Here is a 27,208-nt window from a genome sequence, read left to right as displayed (position 1 = left end):
TAGTCACCAAATGAGGAATTAACCGCCAAGTCGATTTTTTCAAGTTTTTATAGTATTTGGAATGAACAAAGTGGGGGGGGGGGGAGAGAATGACACTAAATTGGATATGCGTGAATCCTATTTTGGTATCTGATAAACGTGACCAACTTCTTAATATTAGCAGACCGTACGCGTATTTGGACCGTACGCGTACGGTCCAAATACTCATACGGTCTGGAACATATATATATTCACGAAAGCGACAGACACGGAAATTAAATCACCGTTTTTCGATTTGAAATTTACTCTTTTCAAAGAATTTCCGGTCAAACGTCATTTCGATTTCACCACATGGTCACAGATTTAATATCTAAACAACTGTTTAGAGTTTATCGTAATGGAATACACGTTTGAAAGTAAACCGGGTACTACCGGATTTATGTAAGATAATTGTCAGAAAGTCTCAAGATCAATATTTTACTTGATCATTGACATTGGGTTCTGTTGTAAACTGAAGTGATGTTTGTTGAGCTTTCTTAGATCTTTATAGGGTTTTCCCTGTTAAAAATTCGTTGTACACAGTAATTTACCGATTTTGTCTCTAGAGGTGATCAAGTAAGAAAATCAGAAAAGGTACAGAATAACTCCTCTGCAGACCCGTAGCAGACTGGGATACAATCATACTCAATGTTTCACTAACAGCTACAATTCCAATAGTGTCGACTTTAACAGTGCTTATTTGTTTAAAGGGGGGGTCCGGACAAACCCCTGGAACCCTCTGCTGCTCTGTGTACATTAGATCTAGTCCAAATAATTATGACATCTGTCAAGCCAGGCTATTTTTATTTTTTCTGGGTTGTCTTAGAAAAAAAGTAAAATAGCCTTGCCAGACGTCATAATTATTTGGACTTCATTAGACCCAGAGACTTTCAGATACTACCTTAGATTGGTTTAGTAGCATTTTAATAGACTGGTTTAGTACCTAGCCAACTTTTATCAAGGACGTATAAGTAACATATATATAATTATATTCATAAGTAACATATATATATATTCGTGCTTTCATTAATGAAATATTTTCATTTTACCAATTTTTGAAGCTTGAGTTTATTTTTCCCCCGAACTATAAAGCATGTTAAGGTTACAAAATCTTTGGTATGATATCCTGATAAGTAAGAGCAACTGAAAGAATTTAAATAAAGCTTGTAATCGGTACTATTTTGGGGGAACATTTCCTGTCTCATGATTACACATGTCAAAATTATTGGAAAACAGCAAAAACTTTCTTTTTTAATAGTTTGAACCGATTTATTTTATTTGATTTCACTTCTTATGTTTGCTTTAACCATTGTTAACTTGAATTAGTACCATGCCAGCAGTCACTGCCAGTCAGAGCTCAGACATAAATAAGTCTAAATTTGCTTTTGACTCTATCATCTTGGTCTTTATTTTTCTCCCTTTGATTTAAGACAAATAATGACTTCAATGAGTCAATAAGTGTAATGCAAGTAAATATTCGTCCTGAATTAAAAAGTTGCAAATATTGACAGCTACAAAAAAAAAATTCTCTGAAATTTTATTGCTAGAAAAGGAGGAGGGGGATGCTGACAATGTAACAGTGTGAACTTTAAAGGTTCAATGTTGGTATTAAATAAAGGCAACAGTAGTAAAACTGTATATCTCTGTTCAAAACTAATAAATCAATAGAAAAAAACAAATCTGGGTTACAAACTAAAACTGAAGGTAACACATTAAATATAAGAGAACAACGACACAACATTAAATTGTAACACACATATAAACGAACTAAGCATTAGACAAAATCCAGAATACACTATGTAACTTACTCCTGCATCATTTAGATTTATTTAAAAGACCTTTATTCATTGTTATTTAAGTATATTAATGAAGAAACATATGAAGTTTCATTTTTTGTTGCAGATTATGTTGTCAATGTGGGACCCAGATAGAACCAAATCCTTCCAACATGTGTGTAGCTTGTCTTAGAACACAAGTTGATATAACAGAAGGTATTCCTAAACAGGGTGTGTTGTACTTCTGTAGAAATTGTGAAAGGTTTGTATTGTATTGATGTCTATAGTGGTCTATTATCCAGCAGCTTAGGTCCTAAATAAGTATAAATTTGTTTTTTTTGTATTTTGGTAGATAAATAACTAAACTGCAATATGTTTGGGGGAAGTGAGACCTTACAATGCCTTAGGAAAATGTTAAAGTTTCCAGACATTAATAACTAAGAAACCTTCATGGAATGTGACTTACCATCAACAGAAGCTCATTTTGAATTATGAACAATGATGAAAAAAACCAGTATTTGAAACAATATTTTGGAAATATATATTACTTTTATCACTTTTTTGTAGTTAACAATCATGATAAAAGTTACAGTCTGGGGTATATTTTTTAATTCATAGAATTTTATGAAACTTTGCCAAAGGAGTCTTCATTGATCAAGTTCAAGAAAAACCAACATAAAAATTTTCTAAGGACTTGTAAATATATTCAAACTAAATTACAAATATCAATAATATAAAAAAAACACCATTTTTTTCTGAATTTACAAAACTAGTTATACACAAAATAAACAAATTCACCGAATGCTATAATGTGTCATGTCTTGTAGATATCTACAACCTCCTAACCACTGGGTGGCTGCACAGCTAGAATCTAGAGAGCTGTTATCTGTTTGTCTGAAGAAACTTGGTGGTGGACTCAAGACTGTAAGTGTTGCAACTCATAATATTGCCTTGATTAATATACAAAACAAAGATACACATATGTCTGCCTTGTTTGGTATAATAATAATTACACTAGATGTATGTTTCATTGTTATACTTTATTTTGATTGGCTAAGGGCACATCACTTGTTATTCCGTAAGCAATTGCATCACTCAATAAAACTTTTCATTCATGAAAGCACGTGGTCCCACAATAAAGTGCACAGGTGAACAATATACAAAATTTATAAAATTCGTGTTTTCATGATCATAGCAAAAAAATGTAATTATAAGTATTGAATGCTTCTTTTTGTAACTGTATAGGGTTGTAAAAGCGTTGACCGTTCCGCGCTTCATACAAAATGTACTTCGGTCAACGCTTTTACACCCCAATAAATTTACAAAAAGAAGCATTCAATTCTTAAATAAAAACAAAAATAGTCTAGGCACAGGGGCTTGTTACAATTGCAGGGTTACTATCCATACGAACCACTAAAAAAACACAAGGGAGGAAGCTAATTTGCGACAATGCTTCAAATTATTATTGTAAATTTTTTCTAAGACTTTTACTTACTTTGTGACCTGGATAAATATGTTCCCACTTGAATTATCTCTCCAATGACATATAATTGTTACCTTAAGTAACCTATATAACTATTGTAATCCTTAAAACAAACTCGACATTTCTGAAATAGAACCAAAATATTTTTAAGTGTGGCCTGAGCATTCTTGGAACCATCAGTTAGGGAGGCCAGCACTATTACATTACAGTAGATATCATGCACCGTGTCATCTTTGTGACTGATATAATGAACTCACTGGCCCCCTAAAGGCAAATGTCAGCTATTTACCAAGACAACTTCATAATTACTAGTTCCAGTGCTGAATATGAATTTATACTTTTATCTGTTTCAGGTTAGACTGATAGATGCAGGATTTGTTTGGACAGAACCTCATTCACAGAGAATTAAAACTAAATTGACAGTACAGAAAGAGGTTTGTTAAACTAAGTTCCAATATATCTTATTTACAGAGAATTAAAACTAAATTAAATTAGAAGTGGTTTTTTGGGATACGATTGCTGTCAAGCAATCTGTAGACTTTTACCATTGACCCTATGACACACTCCCTCACGTCATTCGTTTTATTCTAAACATTCGGCAACATCTCAGATTCTTATGATTGTCTTGCTTTAAAAGGTAAAAACAAGCAAAACAATTGAACATAAACAACTTTCCTGTAATGTTTTACTCATAATCTTCATGTGTGATATTTTCCTTGACTTGTATGCGTGTATTTAACAATACGGAAAATCAGAATTAAACAGTATTTATATTTAGTGTTTTTATAAATTTAGAAACACGTCAGAGGGAATTCCCAAATTTTGATAACTTGCGAGAGTTCTCTGAAAGCCGATCGATAATTCTATTTCTGTCACAAGAACTGAAGTGGAGTATTTCTATATTTTACCGTTATGAAACTGATATTTGATACTGTACTCTCATAAAGAAATGGAGAACCATTCATCATATCATTTAATAAACGTTCTTGTTCCAAATCGCAAGTCGCGGTTTGTTTATGTATTAATGTCCATGCGTGGTCTCACTAATTAAAGACAAAAAGAATTGTAGAGACAAAAAGCGTCAAGAAGCGACAAGAAGAATAATATTAGCAACAAGAAACTATTTAGCGACAAGAAAACATTTTTTTTATTTATATTACTCATTCGAAATGAATATTAAAAAAATATGCAAAAGAAAACAATTTCAACGACAGGAAAGTTAATTTTGATAGGGGAAAAATGAAACTTGTAAATCTAATTCAATTGCTACATTTATTTACATGATATTTTATAAGGTATCACAGGAAGTATATTTTGTCTTTTTATTTGTTTTTAAATCCATTTTTGTACAATATATAATTAACTTGCAAAATGCATTATTTGTGCATAATTGTCCAGAAAATACATACACAAATTGTGAAATACAAATTAAGAACTGAAATCAAACAAGAGGAAAACATAATTAAAATGTGAATATTTTTCATCATTTTATTTAGTGTATTGTCTCATTTAACGATATTTATCATGTTTATGCATATAGATTGAAGATTAAAGGAAACTGATGACAATCTTGAGTTTTCAACAGGTGTTCACTATTCGGTACAATAATTTTATATTCTGGTGCGTGTAATTGATGAAGGTGTTAATGGATGTTATTGTTGCAATAAAATAAAGGACACGCACCTAGTTAATCTCATTTGTTGCTCTTAATTGTGTATTACCTTAGAGTGAAGCCACAGCTAATGTTGGTCCTATCAGGAAAAATTAATTGTACAGTTAGGAAGGAAATAATATTTCATGTTTTTGTTTTATTAAATCCTTCAAAAGGAAGGTGACAAATCTTTGTTTTTATTTTCATTTTATAGCGTTTACATTTCCTTTGCTCTTACACATGTTTAATTTCTACATCTATCAATATGATAATAAAAAGTACACAATCTCCTCATCGAATTTTTTTTATTTCTTCATCTTTCAATATAATCCTAAATGTATGTGATAACAAAATGTATTCTTGTCGCTAAATAGCTTCTTGTTGCTTTTTGTCACTTATTATTTTTCTTCTTGTCGCTTCTTGACGCTTTTTGTCGCTAATTAGTGAGACCCCACATGCGTGTAGTTTTCCTGATTTCAAGGGGTATCAGATTGAGTGATTCCCCGCTTCATTGATTAATTTGAAACTCATGGGATTCTTTCTATGTCTGCCTGCATATGGAGGGCTATTGTTGTTGCATAATTTTAAATCACATGCATAATTTAAATTAAAATAAATGTTTCATCGTAAAAATTACCTATAACACCCCTTCAGCAGAAATGGAATCTTCCATGTTATCGTTTCGAGTTGTCTCCCTTTTCGAAGTATTCGCCAAGAAGAATTAACTCGTTAATGCCGGTAAACGTCGTATTATATTAAGAACGATCTCAATGGAAACAGAGGAGTGTGTACGGAAAGGAGTCATGCCCTCTGATCCAAAGGAACTTCAATAATTAAAGAGTAAGAAATGGGGTTCCTCCTAAACTGGTCCGCCGTTCTATATATAGCTTCGCATCGAAGGTCAGTGAAGCGATAAGTGAACACAATAGGGGTCCAGTTTAGGGTTCCTCCTAGAATTACGGTGATAAGATACGGAAGCAAGTTAACTCGTACCACGGCATTGGAACCAAAAAAGTTAACTTGTACTACTGGGAAGTCGTAACATTCAGAAAAATATATAAAAAATATGATGTTTTATGGGTTTCTGTTTGTAAACATAATAGAAATAAAGTTGAATTACTTGAATTTTACACAGGAGTTAAATGAAAACTTAGACAAAAATAAAGAATGTTTTAAAGCATTAATGTTTTAACTGATCTTTCAAACTAGAACATAGGCGGATCCAGCCCCCCTTTTTTTTGTGGAAAAAATTTGGTTGATAATAAAGAGAATCATTGAAGCATGACTGGAGCGGGCCCCCTCTTAGGTCAGTCAGCGGGTCCCCTCTTAGGTCAGTCAGCGGGCTCCCCCTTAGGAAAAGTTCTGGATCCGCCACTGTAGAACTTAATCCAGAGGAAAGTTGAAACATTGCTTTAACTGTACCTTATTAAAATTGAACATGTTGAATATGTATATATCCAATTTAAGTTAATTAAAGCTGTAATCCATGATCACAAATTGAATGCTATGTTTACAATTGTTGAAAGCCATGTGCTTTTTTTGCGGGGAAAATGCGGACCCCCTTAACAGGAATCAGTTAAATTTCATTGTTACATTTATTTATAGACAGTAAAAATAATTTTGGCAATCATTTTGACTAACTGCTAAGATTTAATTATTCATGAAAAATTTTCTTCGGGTGAAACTGTATATACCTTAATTATCTACATCTGCCACAGTATTTTATCCAATATACAAGGAACATAAGCTACAAATTGGTCATTGTACTTTCAAATTATATACATTTTACAGACTTAAGAGGTATTGGGTGAAAGTAACGTATATCATGTATATTCATCATTTAACACCATTTGAATGCATTTAAATAAGTTGGTACGAGTTAGCAATGGTACGAGTTTGCATTGGTACAAGTTTTTTTTTTAATGGTACGAGTTTACAATGGTACAGGATAACTATAATTCGATAAAACACAATAAGTACATGGCTCATACACTTGTAACGGGGATTGGCTATTCTTTAAGTTGAGTGACTATTCAGATTGTTACATTTTGCATGTGCAGTTGAATTAGTTTAGAGAATAATACTATCCAGCTGTACCAGGGTTACCGGCCAAAAATGCTTGAGACTCGCGCATGTTCATGCTTTTTTTGCAACAGTATTCTTGGATCTATTTCTTTCCTCTTTGATCTTTTGAATTTTGGCCAAATCTCATGCATTTGTTTAATGAAAATTTGGCAGAACTGCTATACATGTGTCAATGAAAACTATGGCAATCGTATCCCTCAGAGCATTCTGCTCTTTGATTAAACATGTTAAATTTTCATTAATATAAAATTATTTGGTCATTTATCCACAGTATTGACCTACGGTAAAATCAAAAACAAAAATTCATTAACTTTCTTCATATTTTTGATTGAAATACATGTAATACCAAAAAGATCATGTTATATGCTAGCCATTGAGACAACAAGTACTCTTCACAAGAGACCATATGACACAGAAATAAACAACTCATCAAGACAGTAGGAAACATACAATTATTTCTGGATCACCAACATTATATATGTTTGTTTTATTTAAGGTTCTCAATGGAGCAGTTTTACAGCAGGTGTTTGTTGTGGAATTTATTGTCAAGAATCACATGTGTGACGATTGCCACAGAGTGGAGGCTAAAGATTTCTGGAGAGCCTGTGTACAAATCAGACAGAAGGTAAAGTTAAATTTATTGTCAAGAATCACATGTGTGACGATTGCCACAGAGTGGAGGCTAAAGATTTCTGGAGAGCCTGTGTACAAATCAGACAGAAGGTAAAGTTAAATTTATTGTCAAGAATCACATGTGCGACGATTGCCACAGAGTGGTGGCTAAAGATTTCTGGAGAGCCTGTGTACAAATCAGACAGAAGGTAAAGTTAAATTTATTGTCAAGAATCACATGTGTGACGATTGCCACAGAGTCGAGGCTTAAGATTTCTGTAGAGCCTGTGTACAAATCAGACAGAAGGTAAAAAAAATGCACCTGCTTTTCTAAAATATGTTTTTCATACTTGGCAATCAGAAGTGACTGAATATAACATCCAACAGAAAAATGAAGCTACTTTTGTAACAATGATTGCAAAACTGGGGGTGTATTTACCATGAATATTGGGCAGTGGAAAATGGTGGGACAGTTGAGACAGATCTTTCATGTACAAACAGGAAAAAAGAAGAATTCTGTACAGACTGCTTTGTCAGTTTCCCCTAAGAAGAAAGAAGTCATTTAGTATCAAACTACACTTCTTTACAAAAGTCAGTACTGATAGTGAAATTATATTTGTGAAAGTTTGTCAATAATATGCTAAAAGTAAGACATTGCAATAAGTGAATGGTGGAGTGGGGAAAAGTATTTCTGAAATATCCGGCATTAAATCATTTATTCATGTTATAGAGGTCACCAGTCTTGCAGGAAATGGGGAAAAGCAATTAATTCATTTATTAAATACTTGAATTTATTTCTGGATTCTGCATTTTAATATTGAATATTTTTTGTATTATATAAGAAAAACTGTTTTACATATTGATTTATACTTTTGTATACTTTTCAGACAAAGCACAAGAAGACATTTTACTATCTAGAGCAGATTATTATGAAGCACAAGGCCCATGTGAACACAGTCAACATTAAACCATGCCATGGTAACTATATCTATTAGCTTGCTAGGTCAATAACACACAGTCAACATTAAACCATGCCATGGTAACTATACCAACTATAGAAATAAGAATAGTGTGGCATGAGTGCTAATGAGACCACCTCAGCATGTTAGGTCAATAACTTTGAAATATACATACATCTGATGTACAGTAGTTGTCATTTGTTTATGTAATATATACGTGTTTCTCGTTTCTCGTTTTGTTTATATAGATAAGACCGTTGGTTTTCCCGTTTGAATGGTTTTACACTAGTAATTTTGGGGCCCTTTATAGCTTGTTGTTCGGTGTGAGCCAAGGCACTGTGTTGAAGGCCGTACTTTAACCTATAATGGTTTACTTTTTAAATTGTTACTTGGATGGAGAGTTGTCTCATTGGCACTCACACCACATCTTCCTATATATGTTTATAATATGTAAATATGATCTTTCCTCTTTCTATAGATGTTTAAAAGACAATTGTAACTCATTGAGTCATATTTTTACAACTCTGCTTCCAGAAGAGAGTGTATGATAGTAAACACCTTTACTGTCTGTCCATCTAAAGAAATTAAGAAAACCAATAGAAAACCAAATAAAAAAATTTAAAGAAAATGTTTTAAGATATAACAAAAGAAACTAAGAAACCAATTGAAAATAGAAAGAATGAAACTATTTAGAATATAGAGGTTAGTGGAAATGGTGGACAGTGGATTCAAGAATATTCAAGAATGAGTTTATTTAGAATATAGAGGTTAGTGGACTTCCCCTAGGTTTGGAAACAACAATGACTAATTTGTAACATTTATTTTTTAGAGGGTTTAGACTTCTTCTACATACAACCACAGGATGCTAGAAAGTTGGTAGACTTCCTCAACACAGTCGTACCATGCAGGTTTGTTATTAGGGCTGTTCCAGAAAATACTATTTCCCCTCCACAGGGACGGCACTTTTTTTAACCCCCACCACCCACAGAAATAAAATTTAATTAGAACAGCACTCCCTTTGCATTTTGGTATTTCAAATACAACCACCCACATAATATTTAAAAAAATTGCCTTCCCTGGGGGGACATAGTATTTTCTGGAACAGCCCTTACTGTACATTCATTTATTTTTGGTGGGTACCAATTTCATGGTTTGAGGAAAACTTACTTATTTGTAGATGTTTAAAATCCTGGTTTTGACAAAGTCTGCACTCATTCCTATAGAAAATTTGTATAATTCCTTGCTCATTTAATAGTTGTTTTTCTGTACACGGAATTGGTATTCTATGAACATTCTTGAATCCACTCTATCTCAGTTTCAAAATTTGAAAAAAAAGGAATGGATAAGTGTTTCAGGGAGAGAAACAGTTTAAATAAAAAAAAAAAACAGAATTTTTGCTCAGAAGAAAAATGGATGCACCATAAACACCTATTCAATATATATTTATAGATATCGTTTTAAAAAGTTGGATAAAGGGGAATCTCAGATGCAATATCAATTGAAACTTTGATACTTTGAAAGGAGTAGGGAAAACACTTTGTTCAATTAAAAAAAAATTACACGATGAGGGTGTCCATTTTCACTGTGAAGTTCTCAATGGTCAGCACTTTTAAAAACCATCTGTTTTCTTTATGGAGGTAACTCATTTTTTTAATTTTCTTTTTATCATGAATCTCAAATACCAGTGCTAGTTTACAAGTTAAAAATATCCCTTGGTTTTGTAATATTTGACAAATCTCAGGAAAAAGAGTTTAATAAGATATCATATATATAAAGAAAAATAGTATATTTTATCCAGGGTTTGTATACACACCTTCTCTATTTGTAACTCAGATGTTTTATTTCAGAACACAGACGGCAGAGGAATTGATATCCCATGATATCCACAATAACACGTTTAATTATAAACACACCTTCTCTGTGGAGATCATACCTATTTGTAAGGTAAGAAATTGAATCTTTTATAAGAGAGTTAGAAAGTTTACCTATTTTGAAATTAAGAAGTTTGCTTACAGTTCTCCCATTTAACATTACATACAGTCTGCAGGTAACGCTACACTGGGTTTTGCAGAACCCTTACTAATTATTTGTTTTTTGTTGTTGTTATGAACTCATTTATTGGTTTAACCCTTAGACTGCTACGCGCGACTATTGTCGTTCCGATAAGACAGTCCGCTACTGCTACTGGCGACTATAGTCGTTTTCCGTACTCGTTTGTTTACACAGTTACCATGGAATGGGCGGAGTCAATATTCATGAGATTGCGGCAGTTTCGACTTGTATGGATTTTGATTGGCTTAAAATCTGCGTTCTTTCGAGTGTCTCTTGACTTTTAATCAGGTATAAGCGATAAACCGAAAGTGAAAATTTTTGATGAAAAAAGTGACAAAATGGCGGACATTGTTTGGAGAAATGGCCAACACGTTCAGAAGTATTTCAATGATAACGATTTAACAGCGGCGGACGATTAAAAGGATTTGGACGAGAACCGAAGATATAATAGACAGAAATGGAAGTATTCTATCAAAACTGCAAACAGAAGACTTTTAAAGCGAGAATTACGGGATTCCCAGACATTGTTCAAAATGGATGACATGAAACAGGATTTGCGATGTTTATCATTTCGCCTTTCAAATGTGAATCAATATTGACTAACATCGATAGACCCGAACTTTAAGTTTGTCAAGATTATATATTGATGAAAGCTTTAAAAATGAACTTGTCGTGTAAATATATTTGTACATGGAAGTAAAAGTCGGCGCAGTGAAAGTTGGAGGAAAATACTGGAAAATATTTGCATCAAAAAGGCCGTTGGTCTGAGAAGAAACTTTTATTTTTTGATAATCACAATGGAACTTAGTTCATAAAAGATATTTAAAACTATATTGGTTCAATTCTGAAGTCATGGATACTTTTACATTGATGGATCGTTTAATAAAACATGAAAAAATAAGTTTACCTTTGTTTACCTATTTTCGCACCAGTACAGGTAAAACATGACCAGAGACTCACACAAAAATAAAATAAATTAAAAATACAGAATCTAACAATACTTTTTTATATAACTTTTATTGATGAATATTCAATATTTACAAAGATACAGCAATTGTAAGTGAACATGTTTATTTCATCAGTGATTAAAATTTTACTCAGCATTACACAAAAGTACAATAGAAATCAATGCAGCAGTCTAAGGGTTAATAAAGACAGAATGACTGTGGATTCATTTATTTTCATGGGTATCAATTTTTGTGCCGAAAAACTTTCATGTTTGGGGATATTTGATTTCGTGGTTTTGCCAATCTCTGTATAAAAGGCCTATTGAAAATATGTTATTGGTTGAACATTTGAATTTGTGATTTAACCTGTATCCTTGAAACCCATGAAAATTGGTATCCAATGAATAATAATGATTCCACAGTATAAAGGGTAAGAAAAACTTAAAATTCTTAGTCATATCAATCTGTAGTTGTATAGTACAAATGTATTCATTTTAATTAACAGGATAATATTGTGTGCCTGCCTCCGAAGTTAGCTCAGACACTTGGAAACATTAACCCACTGAGTTTGTGTTATAAAGTTACCAACACAATACATGTTATAGATCCTACTTCACTTCAAGGTAAGTAAAGGAACTCTGAAAGGGGTTTGGAAAACGATAACAAAAAAATACTTCATCCCAACCTAAATTTGTTTGGGCTTGGCCCTTTTAATCAATGTAATCCCAAGTGGAATAGTACATCTTTGAATCTGTGCTCATATCCATAAAGAATTATATCAGGCTAGTGTTAACAAACTTGTTAAGAATTATTGAACAATCTTACCTATAATTAATGGGCATCAATTAATCATTTTTAATGTAATGTGCCAAAAAAAGTTATTTTAATGAATAGTAATATTGCAACTATTGTAGGTAAAACTTAGAGTTTTGGTCTAATTAGAAAAAATCATCCAAATCTTAGGGCCAATTTAACCCTTAAAAAGTTCAGATGAAACAATATTTCCTACAGAATGGGGAATTTGGTTAAAGCAATGAAATCAATAATATATAAAAATTCCTTACACCACTAAAACTGATACCCATGCATACATGAACTTAACTAAAATTAAATTGGCTTTTTAATTTTCATCAAATTTTGACAAAATATTTGCTTTGATCCTTTGCTTTGATGAAAATATAAAATTTAAAAAAACATGAATCATACACTTTTCAGATTTTTTGATATTTTCAAAAGTAAATAATGATTAAAATGTTCTGCTGATTTTTACAGAGTTATCTTCCTGTTGTGTTATGTACCACCTTAATTTGTAAGCATAGATTCCAATTCATTAATACTATTTCAAGATATTTTTATATGGTTTTTCCTATATTTCAGTGGCAGAAGTAAAATGTCAACAGTATTGGAGATATCCATTTCTTAATGTGTGTGAACCTAAACAGCTGGTCGAGTTCATGGTGATAGATGTAGAAATAGTGGCAGATAAAGACAAACCAAATAAAACTCCTGTGTCTCATAAGGTATGAATTTAGAGTTAATTCCCCTGGCAGATAAAGACAAACCAAATAAAACTCCTGTCTCTCATAAGGTATGAATTTAGAGTTAATTCCCCTGGCAGATAAAGACAAACCAAATAAAACTCCTGTCTCTCATAAGGTATGAATTTAGAGTTAATTCCCCTGGCAGATAAAGACAAACCAAATAAAACTCCTGTCTCTCATAAGGTATGAATTTGGAGTTAATTCCCCTGGCAGATAAAGACAAACCAAATTGAACTCCTGTCTCTCATAAGGTATGAATTTAGAGTTAACTCCCCTGGCAGATAAAGACAAACCAAATAAAACTCCTGTCTCTCATAAGGTATGAATTTGGAGTTAATTCCCCTGGCAGATAAAGACAATCCAAATTGAACTCCTGTCTCTCATAAGGTATGAATTTAGAGTTAACTCCCCTGGCAGATAAAGACAAACCAAATAAAACTCCTGTCTCTCATAAGGTATGAATTTAGAGTTAATTCCCCTGGCAGATATAGACAAACCAAATAAAACTGTTTCTTCTAATGTAGAAATTTAGAATTATTCCCTTTGAAAGAGAAATATGAGCCTTGCTTTCAATGATTGTTTAACGAACTTCTGTTAAGCTTGTTTCTATATATATAACCTTATATATAAACTTATTTCAACTGAGCTTTGTTTGCTATGAGAAATATTGCCATAGGAGACAGGGCATTTGACTGTCTGTCCTGTCTTCTTGTCTTTCTGTTTGTCCCAATTTCATTGCAAAGCTTGAGGTGGACATTCATGTCCATAGACAAGCTCTTGTTATATTTTTAAAAAATGCACAATTTATTTATTTCTGATAATCACGATGCAGTTTAGCTTTCACTCACTTATTTAATGCTATTTTAACTATTTAGAAAGATTTATCTCCCCTTCGCAAGTGGAATTTAAATTGTAACAATGTCTTTGTAATACAAAATTTCTGTTAATAATCTCATAGATATGTATAGGCCCCCACCTTAGTGGAGGAGGCAGTACAAGCTGTATCCTTCACTGCCTATCTGTCTGTCCCAGCATTTGGTTGTCCAAAAATTGGTGTCCTTTCTCCAACTTTAGTTTGCCCAAAACAAATTCTATGAAACTTATGTACAGTGCTAATTACCACAAAACATAGATCAAGGTTGAATTTTGATGGCATCACTTTTATTGTTCAAGAGTTACAAATGGAAAAAAAATGCTTTTTTTTTTAGATCTTTAACTTAATTTTACCTGAATAAAATGTTAGGAAACATACACTACTTATTACCACAAAACACAGATAAAGTACAAATTTGAGTAGTCACGTTTACTGTTCTTGAGTTATGTCCCTTTATAAAGCTATATGCAAGCAGGGGCATCAGCAACCCATGGACACATTCTTCATTTATTTTATGTGATTAAGGTTTTGTAATGAAGTACTTATATGAAGTCATCCCCAATTATTTTGTTATAAAATAGGCCGTTATTTTTCTCTAGGTTTGAATTGTTTCATATTTTCATGTCATGGCCTTTAAAACCCGACCATACAGTGTGGATTCTACTTATTGTAAAAGGCTGTAGGGATGCCTACAATTGCTTACATTCACTTCATTTGAATTTTGGTGGATAGTTGTCTCATTGGCATGCATACCACATCTCCTTATTTTTATATTGTCCTCCAAAAAGTTGTTTAGGAAAACTAATTCTTCAGTGTTATTTGATTTACAGCATGTTTTAGCCAACGTTTGTGTGAATCAGGTGACCAGTACTGGACTAAGTGATCAGCAGTATTTCTGTAGAACACATCTAGGTCATTTACTGCATCCTGGAGACTCAGTTTTAGGGTAAGTTTATAAAGCAGTATTAACTACATACTTGTGGCAAATATAAACAACGCAAACATAATCTTAGTTTGCCGACAACCCGTCATGCTCGATGGACACTAGATTGTATTAGAAATATTTACAAATATTATTATCATCATTATTACAATTACAATGCATATTCAAACATCATACAATTCTAATGTATGTATTATCCTAAATACACCAAAATCAAACTTCCGACTAAATGCACCCCTTCATAGACGGTCATGGCCGGCCAGGAACAACTAGAGATAAAACGATATAATCGACCAAAATTCTCTAGAAACCTGTGTCAGTGGATGCCAAGTGCGCAATCCCATCTCCAGGGTCAGGTGCTCTGACCTACACCTTAAACATGTGTTTACTGGCAAATTGAATGCAGTAAAAATATCAACGTATATACATGTACATCAAAAGTTAAAGTTGAGTGTTCACTCGTTGCATGACAGCTAGAAAGTGACCCTATGCTTTACTACCAGAAAGTATACCCATTGGTCACTATGTGTGACCCTATTATATCATGTACATATTCATACCACCCGTACCCGTCAATACAATATTTTCCCGCTATACTAAACGAAACGCTGGAAAACACAATTATATAACAAGGACTTCTACATCATTTTGATTGGTTGATAAATTAATGGCTTCATGATTCTGTCTTCACAATAAACTTTTGAATCTGCAGGCTTTTAAAAGTATTAATTTAGGCCTGTGACCTCAAATATTACATGCATATGTAGGACATTATTTAAAGTGTCAATGAGATACCAATCTATCTTGTTTTTAGCTCACCTGACCTGAAAGGTCAAGTGAGCTTTTCTCATCACTTGACTTGGCGTCCGTCGTCCGTCGTCTGTCGTCCGTAAACTTTTACAAAAATCTTCTCCTCTGAAACTACTGGGCCAAATTTAACCAAACTTGGCCACAATCATCCTTGGGGTATCTAGTTTTAAAAATGTGTCCGGTGACCTGGCCATCCAACCAAGATGGCCGCCATGGCTAAAAATAGAACACAGGGGTAAAATGTATATTTTGGCTTATATCTTTAAAACCAAAACATTTAGAGCAAATCTGACATGGGGTAAAATTGTTGATCAGGTCAAGATCTATCTGTCCTGAAATTTTCAGACAAATCTGACAACATGTTGTTGGGTTGCTGCCCCTGAATTGGTTATTTTAAGGAAATTTTGCAGTTTTTGGTTATTATCTTGAATACTATTATAGATAGAGTTAAACTGTAAACAGCAATAATGTTCAGCAAAGTAAGACCTACAAATAAGTCAACATGACCAAAATTGTCAGTCAACCCCTTTAGGAGTTATTGCCCTTTATAGTCAATTTTTAACAACTTTTCGTAATTTTTTGTTACTTGTTCAAAAATCTTCTTCTCTGAAACTTCATTGCCAAATTTAATTAAACTTGGCCACAATTAACATTGTGGTATATAGTTTAAAAAATGTGTCCGATGACCCCGCCTACCAAACAAAATGGCCGACATGGCTAAAATTAGAACATAGTGTTATAATGCAGTTTTTGAATTATATCTTTGAAACTAAGATATTTAGGGAAAATCTTTCAACATTTAAATGTCCATCAGAATAAGATCTATTCCCTCACAAATTATCAGATGAATCTGACAACTCCTTGTTGGGTTGCTGCCCTTAAATTGGTAATTTTAAGGAAATTTTGCAGTTTTTGGTTATTATCTTGAATACCATTATAGATAGAGATATACTGTAAACAGCAATAATGTTCAGCAAAGTAAGATCTACAAATAAGTCAACATGATCAAAATTGTTAGAGGACCCCTTAAGGAGTTATTGCCCTTTATATTCAATATTGAACAACTTTTCGTCATTTTTGTAACTTGTACAGAAATCTTCTTTTCTAAAACTATGGGCCAAATTTAACCAAACTTGGCCACAATCGTTACTAGGGTATCTATTTAAAAAAAGTGTCTAATGACCCCACCTACCAACCAAGATGACCGACATCAGTAAATACAGTAACAGGTGAGCGACACAGGCTCTTGAGAGCCTCTAGTTATAGATAGAGATAAACTGTAAACAGCAATAATGTTAAGTAAAGTAGGATTTACAAATAAGTCAACATGACCGAAATGGTCAGTTGACCTGTTTAGGAGTTATTGCCCTTTATAGTCAATTTTTAACCATTTTTAGCTCACCTGGCCCGAAGGGCCAAGTGAGCTTTTCTCATCACTTTGCGTCCGGCGTCTGTCGTCGTCCGTCGTCGTCGTCGTCGTCGTCCGTCGTCGTCCTGCGTTAACTTTTACAAAAATCTTCTCCTCTGAAACTACTTGGCCAAATTAAACCAAACTTGGCCACAATCATCATTGGGGTATCTAGTTTAAAAATTGTGTCCGGTGACCCGGTCAACCAACCAAGATGGCCGCCATGGCTAAAAATAGAACATAGGGGTAAAATGCAGTTTTTGGCTTATAACTCAAAAACCAAAGCATTTAGAGCAATTCTGACAGGGGTAAAATTGTTTATCAGGTCAAGATCTATCTGCCCTGAAAATTTCAGATGAATCGAACAACCTGTTGTTGGGTTGCTACCCCTAAATTGGTAATTTTAGGGAAATTTTGCTGTTTTTGGTTATTATCTTGAAAAATATTATAGATAGAGATAAACTGTAAACAGCAATAATGTTCAGCAAAATAAGATTTACAAATAAGTCAACATTACCGAAATGGTCAAATGACCCCTTTAGGAGTTATTGCCCTTTGTAGTCAATTTTTAACCATTTTTCGTAAATCTTAGTTATCTTTTACAAAAATCTTCTCCTCTGAAACTACTGCGCCATATTAAACCAAACTTGGCCACAATCATCATTGGGGTATCTAGTTTAAAAATTGTGTCCGGTGACCCGGTCAACCTACCAAGATGGCCGCCATGGCTAAAAATAAAACATAGGGGTAAAATGCAGTTTTTGGCTTATAACTCAAAAACCAAAGCATTTAGAGCAATTCTGACATGGGGTAAAATTGTTTATCAGGTCAAGATCTATCTGCCCTGAAAATTTCAGATGAATCGAACAACCTGTTGTTGGGTTGCTACCCCTAAATTGGTAATTTTAAGGAAATTTTGCTGTTTTTGGTTATTATCTTGAAAAATATTATAGATAGAGATAAACTGTAAACAGCAATAATGTTCAGCAAAATAAGATTTACAAATAAGTCAACATTACCGAAATGGTCAAATGACCCCTTTAGGAGTTATTGCCCTTTATAGTCAATTTTTAACCATTTTTCGTAAATCTTAGTTATCTTTTACAAAAATCTTCTCCTCTGAAACTACTGTGCCATATTAAACCAAACTTGGCCACAATCATCATTGGGGTATCTAGTTTAAAAATTGTGTCCGTTGACCTGGTCAACCTACCAATATGGCTGCCATGGCTAAAAATAGAACATGGGATAAAATGCAGTTTTTGGCTTATAACTCAAAAACAAAAGCATTAAGAGCAAAACTGGCATGGGTTAAATTGTTTATCAGGTCAAGATCTATCTGCCCTGAAAATTTCAGACGAATCGATAGTCAATTTTTAACAATTTTCATAAAATTTGTAAATTTTTACTAACACTTTTAACTGAAACTACTGGGCCAATCATTATAGATGGGGATATATGTACGCAGCAAGAATGTTCAGTAAAGTTAGATCTACAAACATATCACCATCACCAAAACACAATTTTGTCACGAATCCATCTGTGTCCTTTGTTGAATATTCACATATACAAATGTACCAAGGTGAGCGACACAGGCTCTTTAGAGCCTCTAGTTCATAAATCTTAGTTATCTTTTACAAAAATCTTCTCCTCTGAAACTACTGGGCCAAATTAATCCAGACTTGGCAATCATCATCTTTGGGGTATCTATTTTTAAAAATGTGTCTGGTGACCCGACTATCAAATCAAGATGGCCGCCACAGCTAAAAATAGAACATAGGGGTAAAATGCAGTTTTTGGCTTATAACTCAAAAACCAAAGCATTTAGAGCAAATCCAACACGGGGTATCTGCCCTATAATTTTCAGATGAATTTGACAACCCATTGTTGGGTTGCTGCCCCTGAATCGGTAATTTTTAGGAAATTTTGCTGTTTTTGGTTATTATCTTAAATTTTATTATAGATAAAGATAAACTGTAAACAGCAATTATGTTCAGCAAAGTAAGATTTACAAATAAGTCAACGTGACCGAAATTGTCAATTGACCCCCTAAGGAGTTATTGTCCTTTATAGTCAATTTTTAACAATTTTCATAAAATTTGTAAATTTTTATTAACATTTTCCACTGAAACTACTGGGCCAAGTTCATTATAGATAGAGATAAAATGTAAGCAGCAAGACTAGTAAAGTAAGATTTACAAACACATCACCATCACCAAAACACAATTTTGTCATGAATCCATCTGCTTCCTTTGTTTAATATTCACATAGACCAAGGTGAGCGACACAGGCTCTTTGGAGCCTCTAGTTTATTAGACCATATATATATTTAAAATGGTATATAAAAATCATCTTTGAAAATGAACGCACAGAGTTGTAGAAATTGAAAGTTCAGTAGTTTTCTCTAATGTTTTTACATGTAAACTTTAAAAATAAGAAGATATGGTCTCATTGCCAAAACTATTCACCAGTGACCAAATGATTATTATTAATGATAGGTCACTGTTCTGCCTTCAACAATGAGCAAAACCCATACTATACCATATAGTCAAAAAAATAAAAGGCCATGACAAGACAAAACATATAGTGTATATTTAGTTAGTACAAAGCTATTGATTGAAAACTACTTTTCATTAATTTACATGAGCATGGGTAGTAACATGCATTTTGTTCTTTGAAGGTTTAACTTTACTAACTGTAACCTGAATCACGCAGAGTTTGACAAAATGAAGGCTGACAAGATCCCAGACGTGGTGAGTTATATTAACACAATAAGTACGGGAAAATCATAATCTTGACCAAGCAGAAAACACACAGTTAAGTAGAGGCATTGAGACAGGTTTATGAATAAAGGGAAATCTGGGGTAAATGTCAGTGAGACAGCAAACCAACAACGCTAGAAAATTTATCTCAGGGATGGTCTTGACTCCAACAGGGAACCAGAGTTATTTGGACTAATGAATTAAAGGATATATGTGAATTATTTGCTAATGAGGCAGCTACCCAATGACATACATTCTTTTGTGAAATGTCATTTGATAAGAAAAATTAGTTTTATTTTTGTCACGCCTTGTCAGAGTCAAAAAGCAAGACATAGGTATGCTGTTTCCGGTGTCTGGGATGGCGATGGCGTCAACAATGTATAAGTTTGTGATTAGGTCTAGTTTATGGTGAACGGCAAGTGGTAGGTCAATCATATTTGGTATGCAGTTGTATAAGCATTGGCACATCTCATTTCCTTGGAGATTATTTTGCCCTGCCCCCTCAGTCATGGTCTATTGACTTCGAAACTTTTGCTTATTTTACATGTATTAGTTTGTGATTAGGTCAGTTTATGGGGAACCAAAAGTGGTAGGTCAATGATATTTGGTATGCAGTTGTATAAGCATTGGCATATCTCGTTTCCATGGAAATAATTTGGCGCCGCCTCCTTAGTCAGCGTCTATTGACTGAATTTTTTTCTCTTAAGTAATCATGTATTAGTTTGTGATTCGGTTAGTTCAAGGGGAACCATTAGTGGTAGGCCAATGGTATTCAGTTTTATAAGCTTTGGCACATCTCATTTCCATGTACAATATTTGGCCTAGCCCTTCAGTCACAGTCTAATGACTTTGAAACTTATCTTAGTTTACATGTATTAGTTTGTGATTATATCAGTTTAAGATGAACTGCTTATGTTAATTTAATGATATATGGTATGCAAATTTATTGGCATTTACAAGTATTGTTTCCATGGAGATTATATAGCCCCACCCCTTCTTCATGGTCCATTGACTTTGAAACTTTACAAGGTAATGTTAGTATTTATATTAGGGAAAGACTTATAATAAGTCAATGGGATTTGGTATGCATTTGTTTAGCATTGGCATATCTCATTTACATGGAGATTGTTTAGCCATATAACTCAGTCATGGTTCATTGACTTTGAATATTTGCATAACTTGTGTAAGATGTTAGAGTATTGCTATTTGGATTTCAATATTTGCATAATCAAAATAACAAAAAGGTGAGACACATGTCTGTGATAACAGTTTATTATGGTGACTTGAAAAACACCAGTACCACTCAGATTACAATTCTACCTTGACAGGTAAGTTTGTATCTAGCCTATAAAATACTTATTTAGCCTTGAGTATTGAAAGGTCAGTTTATCCCATACATACAAAAGAAGTTTACCTATGAGGGTCAGAATGGGGTTTACAGAATAGAGAATACATGTAATAGCAACAAAAAATAATAGAGAATAGAGAAAATGAACATCAAAATAAAGAATAGAGAATAATTTACTGCATTGCAAAAGTATAAAGAATAACTGTGCAAAATAAAGGGTTACTTAGGTAACTGTAATGCAATACTGATAATATAATCATGATCAATGTACATAATTGATAAATAATATTGTAACACTTACAGAAAGACTAAATTGGAAAATCATTTTCATGAGAATTTTACAGAATGAGTTATTTCAAGGCTATTAAAAGAAAATGCCCTAAAACTTTAAAGAATACAGATATTAAAAAAACCCATCCAGGTCCTCATGTTATTTACATTGTCAAAATATAGGCCACACCATTGTTATTCCAAGAATAATCTAGACATCTAGTCAAACTGGTTTTAAACTAGTCAAACTGGTTTGGTATAACTGACAGTTTGCTCCTGCCCTAGATGTCTATTTCACAGTGACCTTATGTGTTTGTGCTTAGAGTACATTGTACTGTCATATTTATTGATTTTCTGTTGGGACATGACCTAAACATGCAAAACAGTGGCTTGAGATTTCAATTTAAAAGGAATCCTATATGAACTTATTTTAGTATTATAAATTAATATTTGGAATTTTATATCCTGATTGATGATTTTTTTGGGGACCAAGATGTTTTCTTCATTCTAATTCACATTATAATTATTTAACCTTCAATTCACATTTAAAGATAAAAAAAAAAATTCAGCTCTCGTTTTAAATATTTTGCAACTAAATTTAATAATCCGTTAGAATTTGGTGTAAACAAAAAACAAGAGAACCTGCCAGCATAGTCTATTTCTATAAAGTCAAGCCGATAGTTTTTTTTATATCTGAAAAGAAAACTAACACGTAAAAAAAAGGCCGAAAGTAACCCCTAAAATTCAACATTAACATATTTTAAACAATTTAATCAAGATGCACAAAGTTTAAGCATTGGTCAGAATATAGGGTTCTTTTGTACTTTAACAATATCACAATAACAATAAAGTGACCTTAATTTTGGACAAGGTAAATGGCATGAAGCCAATTTTACCAACTTCTTTTGTATGAATGGGATAAACTGACCTTTCAATTCTCAAGGCTAAATAAGTATTTTATAGGCTAGATACAAACTTACCTGTCAAGGTAGAATTGTAATCTGAGTGGTACTGGTGTTTTTCAAGTCACCATAATAATCTTAAACTTTAATGCATGAATTATTAATGTAACATCCATTCTTGTGGGTAGAATCTCTTGCTTTTATTTGTATAGCTATAGGTTCAAGGTTACTATTTTGTATTTTTTAGATGTTGGTGAAAAAGATATTTGGAAACAAGAATTCGAGAAATAAAAAGAGGAAATGGAAACTAAAGCATCTCCATGACGACCTTCATGCAGATACATCTAGCAATGAAAGGTACATAAATTATCTTTCTCTCATAAAGGCAGCTATAATCAGTATCAAACCCCAGCAAACAAAGCTTGGAGGCATACAGGATTCACCAGGTCTCTTTGAAATCTATGCAGAAAGTCAAAAATATAAAAATGTCATTGTCTCAATACCGATTTTCACAGGAGCAACTATAACACATATACAAGGGGTATTAGCTGCAGAGTGCTGACATCACTAGTTTCAGACAAATTCTTGATACTGAAACATTTATAATTTCAACTAGTGCATGCTTTACCTGAATTTACATATTTTATGAATAACTGATGTACCTGTTTGACCCAGTGTAATTTTGTTTTGAGTGACAGAGGGATGAAACTAAAAGAATCTTTTTATTAGGAGTTAGACCTATTTTACTCAAATAAAACTTCATACAACTCGAACAGACCAATCTGGATTTGAGTTTTATGAATGCATAACACCGGTTCACAAGAGGTCAATCAGCTTAAATGACACAATAGAACAATTATTTCTTACTGTGACATTATAGTATGAGCATTGTGACTAAGAAAATATATAGGAAAGTGCAGAAATTTTAAAGTCGTCTATACATAAGTCATATCAATTTCTGAATATTCTTTTATAAGTGCCTTTAGCAATACATATACTGTTTGCTCTATCTAGATTAAACAACTGACATTTTGTTGCCTTCATAATTTTGAAGTGAATCATAGTAATCCCACTTTATGTCATCAACTTTGTTAACTTTAAGGTTCAGGTGTTAGTTATATTATTTTGGCTGCAATAGTTTTTGTGATTTTACTTTTTGATTACCATAAAATGCACCTAAATTTGTAATAGATCATGAACCTTTTGGCTTTCATCACTGACTTCCTGTTTTAAATATTTTAGAGATTATACTGACTTCCTTGAGGATCTAGAAGAAGATGAGGCTTTCAGAAAGAATGTGGATATATATAAAGGTAAAAAATCTTATTTGTTTTTCTCCATTTTTTTACATAAATAAGGCTGTTTGTTTTCTCTTTTGAATTGTTTTACATTGCCTTATCAGGGCCTTTTATAGCTGACTATGCGGAATGGGCTTTGCTCATTGTTGAAGGCAGTACGTTGACCTATAGTTGTTAATGTTTGTGTCATTTTGGTCTTTTGTGGATAGTTGTCTCATTGGCAATCATACCACATCTACTTTTTTATTTTAGATGGTGGTATTGCTATAAAACTGACAAAATGAGAAAAACAAACAGAAGACATTCACTAGACGTAAACAAAACACAACTTAGAAGACTAAAACTGAGCACAGCTCCATCAAAATCGAGGCTAATCTTCGCTGCTTTCAAAATTATAAATAATATAATTAAGAGGAGATGTGGTAATTTTAGATGGCAGTACTATATTCCTTAAAATAATGTTCTCCACTTGATGTCAAAACGTTTTTTTTTCGTTGTATACAACTAACTTATCTATAAAATTGAACACTTCTACCATAATACACAACAGGTAAATTATACATGTATCAAATCTCCAGATCCAAAAGTTTTAACAAAGTACAAAATACCATTTCAGATGCTGACAAGCTTGCAGTTGATGCAGATGACACAGATGATGAAGAATGTCCACAGATCAGTCTCCAAGAGATGCTTGATGATTTACATATCTCTACCGATGCTACTGGGCCCGATGGAGCAGACATGATGATGGACTGATATTTTAATTTGTTTTGGTTACAAAAATATTTTTTGTAATATATGATAAAAAATATGGGTATTCTTTAGAGGTTATTGATGTGAAAAATTAGCTGTTTGATTACCTCACAAACTGTTTAGAATTTCTAAAGGACATGTGTTGAGTTTGTGAGTCAGGGACTAGTTTACATATCAATACACTTCAGAAAAATTGTGTATTCTCAACCCAAATATTTGAAGAAAAAGAAAAAATCAAGATTCAATCTTTTAAGAAACCCAGGAATCTATTGATCTGTATTGAGCTTGAATATATATCTCAGTGAAATCAACATGGAGTCATAAGATATAGAAGTAGTTTGTTAACGAAAACAAAAATCTTGACATAATAAAGGTTGTACAAATTACCAGTTTTGTAAAGTTTTTTCCCAACATTCTAACAATAATACATTTCCTTTGCTATTTATTGATAGTTAAAGCATATAACTGTTATCTGATTAAAATGTTTACTTGTTTATGACCCATTATCTTTAGTATCAGCTTAATAAATGATTCAAGATTTGTATCTGTTTTTACTTCTAAATCACCTATTAACATTACACATATATGTTATTGCATATATTGAAGAAGAGCTTTTGTTTTACGGATTTAAGTTTTTTGTTATGGAAAGTTTAGTATTTGAAACCTATGTGATTGATTGAAAGTGTGTTACACCATTTCAAAACTATTGGCTATATTGAGGCTGTCAGTTTTAATATTTTGAGGGATTTGTACTGACCACTGATCTTCGAAAAACCAAATATAAAACTTTTAACTTTCATAGCTTAATTTCTTTCTTCTTGTAGATAAAGCAATTGACTATTTAAGATTCTAATGCATTAAATGTTATTTATTTTTAAATTATGATCATTTAGTGATACTGTGAATTAATTTTTATTCTTTCAAGACTAGTTTTGGTGAGCAATAATGAATTTTAATGTTAATTTAAGTACAAAATTTCTAGCTGCCTGTGTTCAGAATTTGGCAAAACTGCACAATCAAATATCATTCAGATTACAATCCTGTTTTGAATCCATAGTATTTTATAATCTGTCCCTCATTGTTTCCTTAAATGAGGACAATTACAATGGTCTTATTATAAATTTAACAAGCTTGATAATATCATGTACAAACAAAAGATATGTAATAAACTTCTATATCTTATTTTCATTGTGTTATGTTGATATTTCTACATTAACCCCATTATTTTTTTATGTTTTGATAATGATTAATTTGATTGATTTTTGGATACTTAACACCCAAAAATCAAATCATAACATCTTAAATGTTGTGTAGCAATATACCATCCTGACTTGTTAAAGACATTTAATTAACATCTGTTCTTTAGTGTGCTATCTCACAAGGCCAAAGTCCACAGGAATACATGTCACTCTATTGTTATGCAAGTGGGATTATCATCTGTGTCCCATGAACACATTCCGAATTTATTAGTCCCTTACCGACAAAGTTGAAGGGGACTTCAGGTTTGCACTCTGTCTGTCTTTCCAGAAAATAAGTTTTTCACCTTTTTTGGTGCTTGAAGATATTTGGTATATTGTTTACTAATGACAAGTTACAAATCAAGTTCAAATTTTGTTCCGGCTTGATAATTTTGTGCAGAGTTATGGTCCTTGGAATTAGAAAAATCACTCTAATAGTCAGTTTTCCATATTGTTTTGTCATACTTGAATATATTGATTTAATAATTGATAAATTGTTTTATTATGACAAGTTACAAATCAAGTTTAAATTTTATTCCAGTCTGGTGATTTTGTGCAGAATTTTATCCCATTTTCATGGTCCACTGAACATTGTAAATGATAGTGCTGATGGGGCATCCATATACTTGGGAGTTGGACACATTCTTGTTTTCATTTTGTCATGTCAGACATTTTAAAGCTTTTTATGCAGTATGGATTTTTTTAAAGGGTCAGCTGTGACTTTTAGTTGTTTAGAACCTTTTCCTGTAGTCTCTGGTTGAGAGTCTTTTCATGGGCAATCATACCACATGTACAAAAATGTACTTGCTTTTACTTTTTATACAAAATTGAATATACAAAAATCTGTAAAATTTCAAGGTAAAACTTGAGGGAAATTATACAAGACTGAAAAAGTACAATAGAGGGCTAGACTTGAAATGCTTACACATAGAACAAAATGATAAAGATTTATAGCAAAGTGAGAACTTCAAAAACATGTGTTACCAATGTTCTGTATGAGCCTGTCACAAGTCTGGAGCCTATAATTCAGTGGATTTTTTTTATGCTGCTTATTATAATTTGTTGTACATAAAACCCTTATGAAGCTACATATTTGGTTAATGCATACATTTTTTACATTCCCATTCCAAATGTTATCTAGTTTGGGGCAGCCCACTGTTTATCAAAATCCTTCATCCGCATCTGAGTATATTCAACCATTTTAAAATCTTTTAACAGTCAAATGAATGGGTAAACTTTTTAGCCTAGAACTAATGTTGACCAAACTGATGCATCATGGGAGGCCAATGTGTAATGTCATTTGAAGAAAGGTCACTGTGACTTTGACCCAGGTCACCCCTATGAAAGTAAAACATTATCTGAATTGTGTAAGGTGCACAACTTTTGTATCACAGCACTAAGACACTTTTGATAAAAACTTTGTATGCAGAAACAACATCAAATGTGTCAAGTACCAAAATCAATTCACTTATGTACTAT

General features: G+C 32.7%; 1 protein-coding gene across 1 annotated transcript; it reads left to right on the top strand.

The window, feature by feature from the left end:
- Positions 1–274: 274 nt before the first annotated feature.
- LOC134690716 (60S ribosomal export protein NMD3-like) lies at positions 275–25,673 on the top strand. The gene is made up of 15 exons (XM_063550742.1): positions 275–420; positions 1,921–2,055; positions 2,621–2,717; positions 3,630–3,710; positions 7,509–7,637; positions 8,512–8,602; positions 9,413–9,491; positions 10,431–10,527; positions 12,088–12,205; positions 12,960–13,102; positions 14,828–14,943; positions 19,839–19,911; positions 22,688–22,797; positions 23,683–23,753; positions 24,355–25,673. Exons 1-15 carry the CDS (start codon positions 377–379, stop codon positions 24,492–24,494), a joined length of 1,524 nt encoding a protein of 507 aa, XP_063406812.1. The 5' UTR covers positions 275–376; the 3' UTR covers positions 24,495–25,673.
- The last annotated feature ends 1,535 nt before the right edge of the window (positions 25,674–27,208 follow it).

The sequence above is a fragment of the Mytilus trossulus genome, chromosome 11 (assembly GCF_036588685.1).
Source record: "Mytilus trossulus isolate FHL-02 chromosome 11, PNRI_Mtr1.1.1.hap1, whole genome shotgun sequence".
Classification (NCBI taxonomy): Eukaryota; Metazoa; Mollusca; class Bivalvia; order Mytilida; family Mytilidae; genus Mytilus; species Mytilus trossulus.
Note: the sequence above shows the minus strand (reverse complement) of the source record. Positions and strands in the feature narration are given on the sequence as shown.

Coding starts and splice junctions, on each gene's coding strand:
- LOC134690716 (XM_063550742.1), top strand. CDS start 377: ATGGAATACACGTTTGAAAGTAAACCGGGTACTACCGGATTTAT. Junction 421..1,920: donor CCGGGTACTACCGGATTTAT/GTAAGATAATTG, acceptor TTTTTGTTGCAG/ATTATGTTGTCAATGTGGGA. Junction 2,718..3,629: donor TTGGTGGTGGACTCAAGACT/GTAAGTGTTGCA, acceptor TATCTGTTTCAG/GTTAGACTGATAGATGCAGG.